This window comes from Artibeus jamaicensis, unplaced genomic scaffold, assembly GCF_021234435.1.
Source record: "Artibeus jamaicensis isolate MK-2021 breed Jamaican fruit bat unplaced genomic scaffold, CSHL_Jam_final scaffold_666, whole genome shotgun sequence".
Lineage (NCBI taxonomy): Eukaryota > Metazoa > Chordata > Mammalia > Chiroptera > Phyllostomidae > Artibeus > Artibeus jamaicensis.
The window spans coordinates 1,958,666-1,972,437 of record NW_026522053.1 but is presented as its reverse complement, the minus strand read 5'-3'; the positions used below and the strand labels follow the sequence as shown (position 1 = coordinate 1,972,437).

The window sequence follows — 13,772 nt, the reverse complement described above, 5'->3', positions numbered from 1 at the left end:
ACCAGTTTGATTCATGGTCAGGGCACATGCCTGGGTTGTGGGCCAGGTCCCTAGTTGGGGGCTCATGAGAGGCAGCCAATTGATGTTTCTCTCACACATTAATGTTTCTCTCCTTTTCTCTCTCTCCAAAAATAAATAAATAAAATTAAACAAATAAATTTACATAAAATATACTTCAATTTGTCATCAGTCTTAAATGATAGGTACAATTGTCTTCATTTTACAAATGAGGACATTGAGCCCCAGCCAGTGTGCTCAGTTGGTTGAGTGGCATCCTGCAGACCAAGGGGTTGCTGGTTTGATTCACTGTCAGGGCACAGGCCTGGGTTGCAGGTTTGGTCCTTGGTCGGGGCATGTAGGGAGGGCAGCCCATCACTGTTTCTCTCTTACAGTGATGCTTCTCTGCCTCACTTTCTCCCTCCCTTTCCCCCTTTCTAAAATGAAAAATAAAAATAAAATAAAATGAGGACACTGATATTGAATGTAGTGAAGGGACTTGCCCAAGGTCACACAGATAGGAGATGGTAGAATCATATTTCGAACCTTGGTGTATTTAATCCTTAGCAAGTCATTCTAAGCAGGTTTCTTCTCACTTCCACGTATGCCCACCCTCCTAGAAGTAATGGCTGGTATTGCTTAGGGAGACATGTGCTGGTGCAGACAATTTAATAACTCTTCACTTGAGCAGAAGAGCTAGTCATTCTTAAGCTTGCTTCTTCCATGAGGGTACTTTCTATATACTGAGCCTGGGAGAAACAGAGTAAGGTTACCTCGTGTTCCTTTCTTCCCTTCCCTCCCTTCCTCACACTACTCCCTTTTAATGTCAATTTCTCTATCAATTGAGTCAAATGTAAAATCCCTTAGGTGCAATTTGCTGAGAGGGCTAACAGGAGGCTCTGAGGTGTATCAGGGCAAGCCTGCTGGGACCTCTCTTCTCCATACCTCAGTGACTGGGTTCCTGGGAACTGCACCATTTCGCAGCAATGAGGCTGGCCTGGAGACTCATCTCCATGCCATCCCCTGTCAGTCTAGGAGCTGAGGACACTCCCTCATGGATGGAATGGGAGTGCTGCACCCAGGGGGCCTCTGGAGACTTTCAGCGTTGACTTGTCTCATTCTCCAGTGTCAAAACTGCACATCCATCTTCCTGGTCTCAGAGACCTGACTGGTTTGAGGATAGGCCTGGTCCAGAGGCACTGCTACCCATGTCCTGGGACCCTAGGAGGGTCTCCTCCTCATTGGGCCTGCTGACCTTACAGTTCCCACAGGACAAAAGGGCTGTACAGACACCTGTATCCTCCAATTTACCCACATTATTCCCAGTTTCTATAAAACAGTGAGAGAGACATCTACGCTTCCCTTGCCTGGGTCTTCTTCCATTCTGCAGTGTCCTCTGGGTGACTGAGCTGCAGTTGGAGGGCATGTGGCCTGTGGGCTAGAGTGAGTGCTTCCCATACCCAGTCTCATTTCATCCTCTCTGTTCCCCAGTTTACAGGTGAGACAAGCAGGACTCCGTGTGAGACATAGAGTAAATATTCTGCCCAGGTTCTATGGATTCCAGGGCTCTGTTCTGAGCCACTCTGCTATCTTTGATGTTGGAAGTAAGATACACACTCTTAGATTTTAGGAGTTGAGTCTTTTCATGAAAATACCCATGCCTGTCACGACCAGTGGGCACTGGTCATTATTCTTATCCCCTCTGAGCCTGAATTTCTACATCAGTAAAATGGGGAGCTAATAGATTGCCTGTCACATAGAACTAATTGTTACAAGCTTTAAATGGGAGTCTTAGTTGAAGGCCTGGCACATGATCAAAACTCATGATCATTGATCATTTTGGTTACTATCATTAATGCGTCTCAGCCATGCCCATGCACCCACCCTGAGGCCAGCTTCACCTGGTGGGGTGCTCACTTTGTGACTTAGTGGCCGCCACACCACAGCTTTCAATAAGGGACTTCTTTCTCCATCAGGGTCATCTCTACTGCTCTAGAAAACAGGCAGTCTTTCCCATCAGTGGCCTATTTTCTTTTTAATATATTTTATTGATTATAGCATTACATTTGTCCTATTCCCTCCTCTTCATTCCCCTCCACCCTGCACACCCTCCCCACCATCCCCCCTTTCATTTATGTCCATGTGTCACAAGTTCTTTAGATTCTGTATTTCTCATACTATTCTTGTCCTCCCCCCCTGTCTATCTTCTACCTACCATCTATGCTACTTATTCTCTGTACCTTCTCCCCACTTCTCCTCCTCCCACTCCCCTGTTGCTAACCCTCCATGTGATCTCCATTTCTATGGTTCTGCTCCTGATCTAGCTGTCCTCTTAGTTTGCTTTTGTTTTAGGTGTGGTTGTTAATAACTGTGAGTTTGCTGTCCTTTCACTGTTCATATTTTTTATCTTCTTCTTAGGTAAATCCTTTTAACATTTCCACTTGCTCTTCCTCTTCTCCTTCTGGTACCTCTATGATTCAGATGTTGGAATGTTTAAAGATGTCCTGGAGGTTCCTAAGCCTCTCATTTTTTTAAATTCTTGTTTCTTACCCTGGCTGGTGTAGCTCAGTGGATTGAGCGCAGGCCTGCGAACCAGACAATCGTGGTTTGATTCCCAGTCAGGGCACATACTGGGTTGCAGGCCAGTTTCCTGCAGGCCAGTTCCCAGCAGGGGACGCATGAAAGGCAACCATACATTGATGTGTCTCCCCTCCCTTCCCCTCTAAAGATAAATAAATAAAATCTTTAAAAAAAATAAATTCTTGTTTCTTCATATTTTTCTGTTTGGTTGTTTTTTTCTTCCTTCTGGTCCATTCCCTTGATTTGAGTGCCAGTTTCCTTTCCATCACTATTGGTTTCCTGTGCATTTCCCTTCATTCCAATTAGTTTAACCTTCATTTCTTCCTCTAATTTGTGACTAAACTCAACCAGTTCTGTGAGCATCCTGATCACCAGTGTTTTGAACTGTACATCTGATAGGTTTACTATCTCTTGGTCGCTTAGAATTATTGGCTCTGGGGCTTTGAGCTGTTCTTGAACCATAATGTTTTGGTCTGTTCATGCCTGCTACGTATAAGGGGCAGAGCCTTAGGTGTTCACCAGGGTGGGGCGACCCAGTCGCTGGGTTGTGATGTGGGGGCCAGGTCAGAGAGGGGAAATAGCGTTTGTTCCACTCTCGGATTTTGGTCCCCTCTGCTGCTTCCCTCAAGCAAACCTGGGTGCCCTGGTGCCGGCTCCCAGGTGTGTGGGCCTGTGCACCCTCCAGGACCCTGTGGGTCTCTCCAACAAACTCTCTGTGAGCCTGGGAGTCTCTCCCGGCACCTCAACCCTGAAAGTCTTTCCAATTGGTGCTTTCAGGCTCTAATTCCCATCCCTAGGACCCTAGCCTGAGCAGTCTGTCTCACTGCTCACTCCTTCCCTTGGTTTATCTGCACGTGAATGTGTGACCGTGGTCAGCCAGCCGCCTTGCGCCCTCACTGGGTCCACCTGCTGCCACCCCACACCTGGGATCTGCCGACTGCTGCCTGAGCACCTGGGTCAGTCTGGCCAATCTTTCCTGCCTGACCCGGCTGCACCAGCTGCTGACTCTGCCCCTCTTACCAGTCTAGCTGAATGGTTCATTGTTGTCAGACTTCCGTACAGTTCAATTTTCTGTGTTTTGGCTGCGCTTTTGTTACTAAAACTTTGTTGTCTTTAAACTTGGTTGTGCGAGGAGGCACAGTGTTTCTACCTATTCCTCCATCTTGGCTGGAAGTAGTGGCCTATTTCCTATGGCAGACATACCCACTCATCTCAGCTTCAAACTGTCAATTAGGAACCTTTGCAGGGAGGGGCCTAAAGAACTGGATTCCTCAGTCATTTTTGCCTCATCTCCTGCTGCAGATTCAGAGGAGACTCTTGACTTTTTTTTCTGGTATTATAGTATACTTTATTATTTTTTATAGTTTTTAAAAAATTTCTTTCCACTACCATATTCCCTTTATACCCTCTTTCACATCTCCCAACCTCCTCCCCACCAAGACTCTGGCTTTGGGGGTAAAAAAAAAAAAAGTATGTGTGTGTATTTCCCAGAACTTTCTTCACCAATTACCCACTCCTCTTCCCACTGGACTAGGACTTGTGGGCCTCCAGCATGATAGGAAGCCATTCAGGTAACTGTGCCCTATTGGGTACCTCAGTTTTAAGGGAGGGGTGCCTTGATCACTGGACACAGCTGGAATGTGGTAATAGTTAAGCAAAATCACCCAGAGCCCTGGACCAGGTGAGGCCTCTGTGTGAGCTGCTGTGAAAAAAGCTTGAAGATGCCACTCCAGGGGTGCCCTGCCCTGGTTTCAGGAGGCCCAATAAAGTCCTCAGTGCGGCCTAAGCCCCTCACACTGAGCTCAGGTAGTACTGTAGGCCCAAGAGACAGACCCTGGAATTGTGGGGTTTCACTTCAGAACTTAGGGAGGCTCCTGAAACCCAGTGGGGTTCCTTGAAGGAATACAGTGCCTGTGTGAACAGCATTTTTCAGAAACACAGCTGTCCTGGGACGGCAGTAAGCCACACATTGCCATGGATGTCCTCACTCTGAAACATGCTGGTTCGTAAGGTCAGCCAGTTAGTGAAACGCTGAGGAGCTGAAGGATTTCTTTGCTCCTTCTGTTTACAAGTACCATGGAGTCTGGCATCTCCCCCAATCACAGCTCTATAGGCCCTTCTGGTTGCTGAGGCGGTTATTTTATGCTGGACTTATCTGACAGGCTGTGCCTGGATATGAATATCCCAGGGCCACCTTAAGGCTCCTTTCAGGCCCTGGCTAAGCCTAGGGCAGCTGCAGCCAGAGCCTATTAGATGCCCTAACATCCTCATTTCTTTGCCCCTGAGAGACTCTCCAGGATAAGCCTTCCTGCCTTATAGTCATGGTGGGTTTCAGTTCCATGGGGTCCTTAGAGTCAACCCTGGGATATCCAGGCAGAGCCAAAGATGGTGGTGGGTAGGGGCACAGAGGCAGAGGTGGTCCCAGAGCTGAGAAGCAGATCCCTCAGTGAAGTTCCCCCCTCTAGAGATCAGGGCTGGAGTCAGCCACAGGACACTCACCACTGAGGACCCTGCCCTGATTCCCCTGACCCTGGGAGCAGAAGGCCTGGTCCAGACCACTTCAAGATCTAGGCAAGACCAGGAGACAAGGTAGAAACAAAATCCTGTTTGTTATTAGGGAGGGGGAGTCAAACCATTCTGACCGCCGAGGGGGCTGTGGTCTTGCAGAGTTTCTTGGGCTGACTTCTTTGCTTGAGCATCTTTGGCTTTTCTTTTGGGAGGGCTGCACTTTCAAGATCTTTCCTGGACTTGTTCTTCAGGGAGGACACTAGTAAGGCACACTGAAACAAGGACTGGGAGGGTTAGCTGCACCCCAGCCACAGCACACAGTCTTCAAGCAGGGCACACACACACACACATACACACTTGAGAGAGACTGGGTCTGCTAGGATCATTGGACTCCTCTTTCTGTCCCTGGAATGCCTCTTGGGGCAGAAAGCCCTGTGCATCAATCCTATCACTAATAAGTACCATGTATGCAGGTCCTGGGATGCACCAGTCACTGGGCCCATTAAAGGCTGGGCAACTCAAACCCTCAAACCCAGGTGGGCAAGTGCTATCTTATCCCCATTTCACAGATGAGAAAAGCCAAGCTCCATGAATGTAAGGGACTTGCCCAAGGCCATGATTCTAGTATATAGAGGACATTCAATCCAAACCCAGGTGGGTGTGGTTGCAAAGCCAGTGCCCTTTCCACATGTGACCCGGCATCTACTGTTGGTCAGCCTACCATGTGTCTGGAGCTAACTCTGGATATTGGCAGAATAGTGTGCGATACTTGGTTCCTTTGCCCACACATTTCTCAACTGCTGAAAGGTTTTCTAGTAATTATTCTCAACCAAAGCACTAGGAGATATTAGAATGTAAATAACATCTTAACGAAGGACGGATTAAACTATTATTGCCCAAATACCTTGTGAATGAGTTTATCAGATGAGGGAAGTGGACTGATGTGCATCTGAGAAGAAGGGGTTAAAAAAACAGCAACAAAGAGGGGCCCTTTTAGGGAGGACAGTTAAGGCACATTTAGGGGAGCAGATACAATGGACAAGGAGGAAAAGAATGTGAAGAGGTGGCCCTGCCCTTCCAGGAGCTCACAATGTGTTGTTCTGCAAATGGCAGTCATTAAAGTGTGAGTCAGGCTGAGTCACCTCCTCAGGCTCCTCTACCCCCCCACCTTGACCATGGCCACCAACCTGCTCTCTGTCCACCCCCATGGTTTGAAGAACTGCCCCAGTCCTTGTGTCTTCTCACCGGTCTGAAGGATATCCCCACTTGTTGCCTCACAAACTCACCTTTGTCCCACCTCCCAGCATCTATCATGATTCTGTTCTCTATCTCTTGGTCCATCATGTAACCCAGTGAGGAACTTGGGAGTTACTCTGGGATTTTTTTCTTCTCCCTCACCCCATACAGTTAGTCAGCCACAACTTTGGTCAATTTCTCCCTAAATGTTCTCATGTCCATTCCCTTATTTCTATTCTCACTGCTACTGACAAGATCTGGCCCCTTACTACCTCTCTAATCTCACCTTCTACTGCTCAAATCCCTTCTCTGAAAAAGTTACATTTTGGTGAGTCTTAAATAACAAAGAGAAATTCATGGACAATCTGGGAGGGGAATGGCAGGCTAAGGACACAGCAGGTGCAAAGGTCCCGAGTTTAGGAATGAGCTCGATGTGTTCAAGGAACTGAAAAGAGGTCACCACAATATAAATCACAGACTTAAAACCAATGACTTATAGGAACCCCTCATGTTTTATCTGAAGACTTGAGGGTCAGCAGATCAGGACATGAGGAGGAAAGCTGATGTAGGATGAGTCATGTCACCAGAAAGATATGTTCAAGTCTGAACTCCTGGTACCTGTGACTGTGACCTTACTTGGAAATAGGGTCTTTGTAGATATTAGGGTCTTTGTAGATATAAGTAAGATATTAATTAATGAGGTTATACTGGTGAAGGGTAGGCCTTTAATCTAATGCGACTTGTATTACTTCGAGGAGAAGGGACACAGAAGCACAGAGAGGGAGGAGAGCCATGTGAAGATGGAGACAGAGATGGAGTTGTGCTGCCATAAGCTAAGGACATAACTCGCTAGTGATGAGGACACCCTCCTTAACCAAACTTCAGTCAGGCTCCTCTGAGCCCTCTTCTCAACTAGGCTTCAACTATGGATGCTAAATCCAGTTTTAGCAAAGAATCTTGCTAAGTCAGTTTAGAGAATCCCCTGCCCTTGATATCTGATCAAGTTCTTCATCCCCTATACTGATATCTAAGTCCTTGACCTGCCTTCAGCAAGAATCCTGCTAAATCCATTTAGCAAGAATCCCCCTATCCTTAAAAGCTAACTAAGTTTCTCTTAGTAATTTCATCCATGACTTATCATTCTGCTTACTGGCTATAAATCTCCAGCTGTCTTTGCTGTGTTTAGAGTAGAGTCAATCTCTCTCTTATTGCAATAATCTTGCATAAAGTCTTCCTTGCCATTTTTAACAAGCATCTAGTGCAATATTTTTCCTTTAATACCAGCTGCCACTGAGGAATTGTACCCAGAGTTTTCAGAGGTAGCATGGCCCTTCTAACACTATGATTTCAGACTTTTATCCTCTGAAATTGTGAGAGAATACATATCTGCTCTTTTAACCCTTCTAGTTCAAGGTACTTTGTATGGTAGTCCCAGAAATAATACAGAAGCCAGCACAGTCATTTGCCCCATCCCTAAAGCATACCTTTTGGGAATAGTTAAGAGCTTTTTCTAGCTCACACATGATGGTGTTGATGTCATCACTTTCGCAAATGCCTGGAAACAAAGCACATTGTGAGTGTGGGAAGGGATATAGATACTGCAAGCATCTGCATCTGTACACAGAAGGGTTGTGTGGAGGTGACCTGAGCTGGAGAGGCAAGGTGGGATCTTAATGGGCTGAGCTTACCAGCCCCCACCCCAACACAATCCAGAGGTGGTCACAGCGAGGTTACCAACAGTGAGGCTGGCCTTGGGACACAGCCCCCTGGCACCCAGTCAAGAGCTTGCACCCACAGGAAGAGCAGGTTGGGGGCAAAGGTCCTGCTATTACAGTGAATAAAATCACCCATCTTGGGATTATGTAAAGTGGGTAATGTCCGTAGTGAATATTGATGACAAGGCCAAGAGGAACTAAAGAATAATGACTAAAAAGACAGACTCTGAAGTTGAACCTGTGTCCTACTTTTAGACCACATGGGATGGGGTGAAGAGAGCTTCTTTGGCACCTGCTGTCTTTCAAATGTCTTCAGCTCACAATAAGTGTTATGCCCACTTGGCACATTTTGATCCCCTATAACTATCACAAATTTTTTTGCTCTGTGCTCCATGTACAACTGTCTTGTCAGCCACCTGTTACAAACATTCCCCCATTGGGAAACACTAAATTAAGGGCCCCTTAGGGCCCCTTCCAGCTCTGACATTCTAAAGTACTAAAAAAATAGTTTTCCTTTTCACTTAAAAAATTGTGGTAAAATATGCAGAACACAAAATTTACCATTTTAACCATTTTTAAGTGCACAGTCAGTGGCATTAGGTACTTTCACATTGTTGTGTAGCCATCACCACCATCCATATGTGGTGTGTACTGACTATGTGAACAGAAGTTTTCCATTTTGAATGTGATTTTCACATGCTGCTTTTCTGGAATACATCTATGGCACAGGGAGTGATGTTGGTACTAGGATACCAGAAAGAAAAGAGGTGGAAGAGACAGCCAACATTTACACACCTGTGTCTCCAAACCAGTGGAAGCGGCCACCAGCAGCTCGGGTGAGCTCTCGGTAGGCAGTGGCTGTGTCGGTGCGGCTGGCATAGCAGGCAGGGGGAGTGGTGTTCATCTGTGGCTCACCCACACAGAAGAGACACACATTCAGCTGGAGGTCGCAGCCCCCACAGGCCTCGGTCATATAGGCAATGAGCATAGGCTGTGGGGGAGAGAGGGTAGAGGGCTCTTGCAGCTGCTGGCTCAGCCTGATCATCTTTCTTGAGGGCCTACTGTGTGCCAGGTCTAGTACTTGGCACTGAGGATAAAAAGACAAATGAGCTGGGTCATGATTTCTTTATCTTTCTAGGGTAAAGCTAGGAAGCTGGACCAGACCGCCTAGCAATACCAAGTGCTGCGACCTGGTTACAACCCAGCAACTTGTTAGAAATGCAGACTCTCAGGCCCTAGGCCAGACCTTTGGAACCAGGATCTGTATTTGAACAACATCCCCACATGCTTCTCCTGCATACTAAAGTCAAGTTTGGAAACATCTGCTAGGCTTCCACCTAGGATAAGTGGTGGAGTTGTGAAGAATGGGGACACCCAGGACAGGAAGTACCAACCATGTCCTGGTCCGGAATACCCCCTGTGAAGAGGTAGATGCCCTGAGACTGCTGTTTGTCTCTGTCCTTGAAGTCCACTTCCACAGCCTTCCGCAGGGCACTGAGGATGTTCCTGCTGCCCCAACACTGCAGGGTCAGGGCCCACCTAGAGGCAAGAAAGGCCATGCTGAAGGGGGTCAGGGGCGAAACCAGGAGCAAAAGGCAGACATTTTCAGATTCATGCCCATGTCTGTCAGAAGGCAGATATTCTATTCCCAGTGGAGAAGGGGACAGGGAAAATAGCACCACCCAGGCTGCCCTCAGACATAGTAAGTGCAGCCTCTGCCCATCACCTACCGCCAAGCGCTTTGTAAATTGTCGTGGCTCATGGAAACCATCTCAGGCCTCCAGCTTTTGATTGAGCTTCCAAACCTTGGAGGGAAGGGAGCTTATTCTTAGGTAGAAGATTACTCCACTCTGTGCCCCAGCTCTTTGGGCTCCCCGGGGTATAAAGAGGTCAAAATCCTAATTACACCCATGATATTTCCTTGCTGGTCATGACCTGTCCCAGTACATTCATGGTGAGGCAGAGCTGGGACTCTCAGTGAGAACACAGACAGGACCAGCTCTGGCCATCTGGACAGACTTCCCTCCTGATGTGTTTTGGTAACTCTTGTTGTCAGTGTGAATTTCCTTATCCCCTAAGAAGGCAGTCCTTTCTCCCTTTTTAATCTCCCATAGGACACTAATTCATGCTTACAACACATTTTCACTCTCTATCTGTACTATAGTTTCTCTTTGTTTAATATGCAGCACCTCATCTTTCCTATGAGACACATTTAAATACTTGAAAAGAAAATGTATCCCTTTCATTAAAGAAGAAGCAACTCCTTTCTGGTTCAAGAGTGATCTCTCCTCCTGGACTCTTGATTCATCATGGCCAATCTCTTCAGAGACCTTGCACATGCCTGGCTCCCACTACAAGGCCTTATGTTCTTTGAGGACTGGTTTTGTGTTTTAACTTCCACATGCCTAATGCCCACCATAGTGACTGGCACACAGCAGGCTTTCCAGAAAGCTGTTCAACAAATGAATGAATAGATGAAAAAATGAATGAAAACATTGTCTAACATGTTTGCACAAGCACTTTTTCTATAGAATGTATTAGGAAGATTAGGCCCTGGTGCAGAATAATATACAACATTAACTGCTGACTTAATAGGTTTAGAACACTCCTTACTAGATGTGAAGTTGTGTAAAAATGTATAGTTTAAGTGAGTTCCTTTTCTCTTTCTCCCCTAATTAGTTAAAATGACATGCAATTAAAAATATGTATAAAATTATGTATATATTGAAATTATATGTAATTGCAGATATTCAAATTATTTATAAATTATATATAATTTTAATATTGATATATGATAGTTACATGCCATTTAAATATATAGTTATATATAATTAAAAACAGTTAAATATGTATAAAATATTTAAATTTAAATTTATATTTTAAATTCAGATATAAAACCATTTACATATAAAATGTGTAATTTATATTATATTTATTAATTTAATTTACATAATTTAATTATATACAGCTACATGTAAAACTAAAATTTAGAATTGAAATACTGAATGCAATGTTGTGTCTTATTGGATCCAAACTAGGAACTAAGTGGAGCATGCCCGGGGGCCCTTCTTTTTCTTTCTTGTGTTTATCAGCTTGGAGGCCAAATGGGGCAATGGGCGGAGTTACTTTATCCTTGTTGATCAAGCAGTGTGTTTTGGGGCTGCTTTTTACCTTCGCCCCAGTGGCACTGTTCTGCAACCATTTAATTATTCAATGCCCCAATCAAGATCACTCAAATCAGATAAACTGATGGCTGTACCAGGAGGGTGGGTGCTCAGAACCTGTCGTCCACTCCCTTCTAGGAGCTTCAGCCCAGTGGCAAAAACATGCACACTGACCTCCCCAACCAGGAACTGGGAGCTTACGCAATGACATTGAAAGCATCCTTGTTGGACAGTTGCTCCTCCAGCAGAAGTCGCAGGGAATGCTGGATATGAATAATGTACATGGAATTGGTCGCAGAGATATCGAGCAGTATAACCACCCTAAACAGAAATACAAGCTTTAAGAGGAGAACCGAATCTCTCAGATAGTGTTCATTTTGTTCCATTTTACTATTTAAAGTGTTTTCCAGGAGAACTTTAAGTGCCAGATTCACAGCTGGCCAAAATCTTCTCCATGGTTTGAGGTCAGCAAATGTGCTGACCTGTGACAGTCTACTGTTTACAACAGTAGACTTAAGGGGTCGCGGAACCTTCTCTCTCAGGAGGTCCTATCATGGAATAAAGTCTCACGGTAGAGACGGTTTAAGGGGCAGAGGCTGCATATAATGATTTGTATACCTTTCCTGGTTTAAAGTGCTAGGATTCAATATTATGATAGGTTGGGGTCTTTGAAGGAAAAACAGAAACAAGGTTAACAAGTTAGATATAGAACTGAGGTGTATATCTGAGCCTCTGGGGAAATGTTTGTATCTTCTTATTTCCTTTTTGTGCTTTAAGATCCCCAGTCCCATTCAGCCTTCTCCTTTTACTATTTCAAATCTTATAGTCCCATCTTGTCCCTCTGTTCTCATTTTGAAACACCTATGGATAGCAAAAGAAAATCCACTGGATTTAGAATCAGAAGACCTTGGTTCAAGTCCTAATTTCTGTGTGGCCTTAGGCAAGTCACAAAACCTCTCTGATCCTTGGTATGTTTACCATAAAGTACCTTATAATACGACTCCTCATAGGGTTGTGTTAAGAGTCAAAGGATATAATAGATGTATAGTATTATAAAGGATACTATTTTGTAAGAGTAACACATCAAAAAAGGTATGGAATGATAATAAAGGTCATAATGGACACCCGTTGTTTCTCCCTACTCAGTGTCCATTACCTCTTCTGGCAATAGTTTCCTGATTTTCATTTGGGAAACAACACCTCTTCTCTGTCAGTCCATTTGTTGTGGGTAGAGCTGACCCTAGCCTAAACTCTGAGAGTGAGCATCTGACCCTCAGCAATGTTCCATCACGCTACCCTGGCCAGGATGAAGAGCTCATGGATGGGCCCATGCCCCAAGCTCTGGGAGTGCTAAAACTGGTAGAAAGTAAGTTGGGAGCTTAAGATAGCTACTTTGCCACCTGGATGGGAAGTCTGCCCAAAAACAAAGTCATAAGAGAAAAAAACAGAGCTGAGAAATGGAGATAGATTCCTGACAAGTATGAACCTCTGGATCAAGCCATGCCTGAAGACAGCTATCAAATCTATTCTGGAATTTTCAGTTACCTTAACCAGACTTCACTGTTTTGTTTCAGCCAATTTTCACTTTGTTTCTGTTGCTTCTCAACTAAAAGAATCCTGAATCACACAATGAATGATGTTATTGATGTTGATGATGAAGGTGATGACTTTTCTCCCAGGAGCTCTGTTGAGTGATTTGCTGATTCTTAGTGTAAGTAAGCAATGGCTTCTAGTGCTACTAATAGGGAATCTATGAGCTGGATAAGTGCTACGTTACACACAAAATCCATGAAGGACAAAAATACTACTTGGGGAAAGGTACCTTTTTTCACAGACGGTGCCCCAGATTCTTCTGCTGGCCAATGAGAGCCATTCAATCCGCCTCTCATACATCCGCATAACTCTGCTGAGCTGTTTCTGCAAACCCATGGGCCAGAGTGAGCAATTGCATAAAGGGTGGCTGATTAAAGGGTCTGTGAGGAAAGGGGTATATCCCAGGTAGCTTCTGGGAATAGTGTGTCAAGGCCATGCGTATCAAGGCAGTATGAACATTCCACTAAATCATGAACAAGTTTGCTGCTGCAAGACCATGAAGAGAAGAGTCAAAGTATTTTATTACCCCTTATGGGGGGAGGAGGTAGATCTTGTCCCAAAGGATTAGAACCTTTTTTTTTTTTTTGCTTTTGTTAGATGTATCCAGATCTCTACCTGGGGATGGGGTAGAGAAAGCTCCAGAGGTGCCTGTTGCAGGAGCACAGTCTCTGTTTACAAGAGAATTCAGTCAATGGCTTGGCATCTCCACATTACTTGGTGCCTTTCTCCCATTCCCCTTTCCCACATCCCATATACTGACTGATTGGACCCATCGCTGACCTGGTACTCATAGAGGAAGGGCAGATCCACATGAACATTCTTCACTGTCCCATCATGCCATTGAAATTGTACCATTGCCTTCTGCACTCAGGTGTGGCCAGGAGGGGGTACACACAGTGAGAAAGAATTTTAAGTTTAATTTGGGTACTGGGACTCTGACCACATGTGGGGTCAGATTATGCTCCCCACCCGCACCCCA

The 13,772-nt window shown here is 45.2% G+C and overlaps 1 protein-coding gene across 1 annotated transcript in view; it reads right to left on the bottom strand.

Moving 5' to 3' along the window:
* The window catches only part of VWA3A (von Willebrand factor A domain containing 3A), a 77,764-nt gene that overhangs the window by 14,581 nt on the left and 49,411 nt on the right, over positions 1 to 13,772 (bottom strand). The window contains 12 exon segments of the mRNA XM_053659508.1: positions 708 to 746; positions 1,309 to 1,328; positions 1,330 to 1,393; positions 1,890 to 1,989; positions 5,211 to 5,357; positions 7,806 to 7,876; positions 8,832 to 9,027; positions 9,431 to 9,575; positions 9,767 to 9,841; positions 11,402 to 11,521; positions 13,023 to 13,117; positions 13,574 to 13,654. Of these exon segments, the coding sequence (XP_053515483.1) occupies positions 708 to 746; positions 1,309 to 1,328; positions 1,330 to 1,393; positions 1,890 to 1,989; positions 5,211 to 5,357; positions 7,806 to 7,876; positions 8,832 to 9,027; positions 9,431 to 9,575; positions 9,767 to 9,841; positions 11,402 to 11,521; positions 13,023 to 13,117; positions 13,574 to 13,654 (1,153 nt within the window).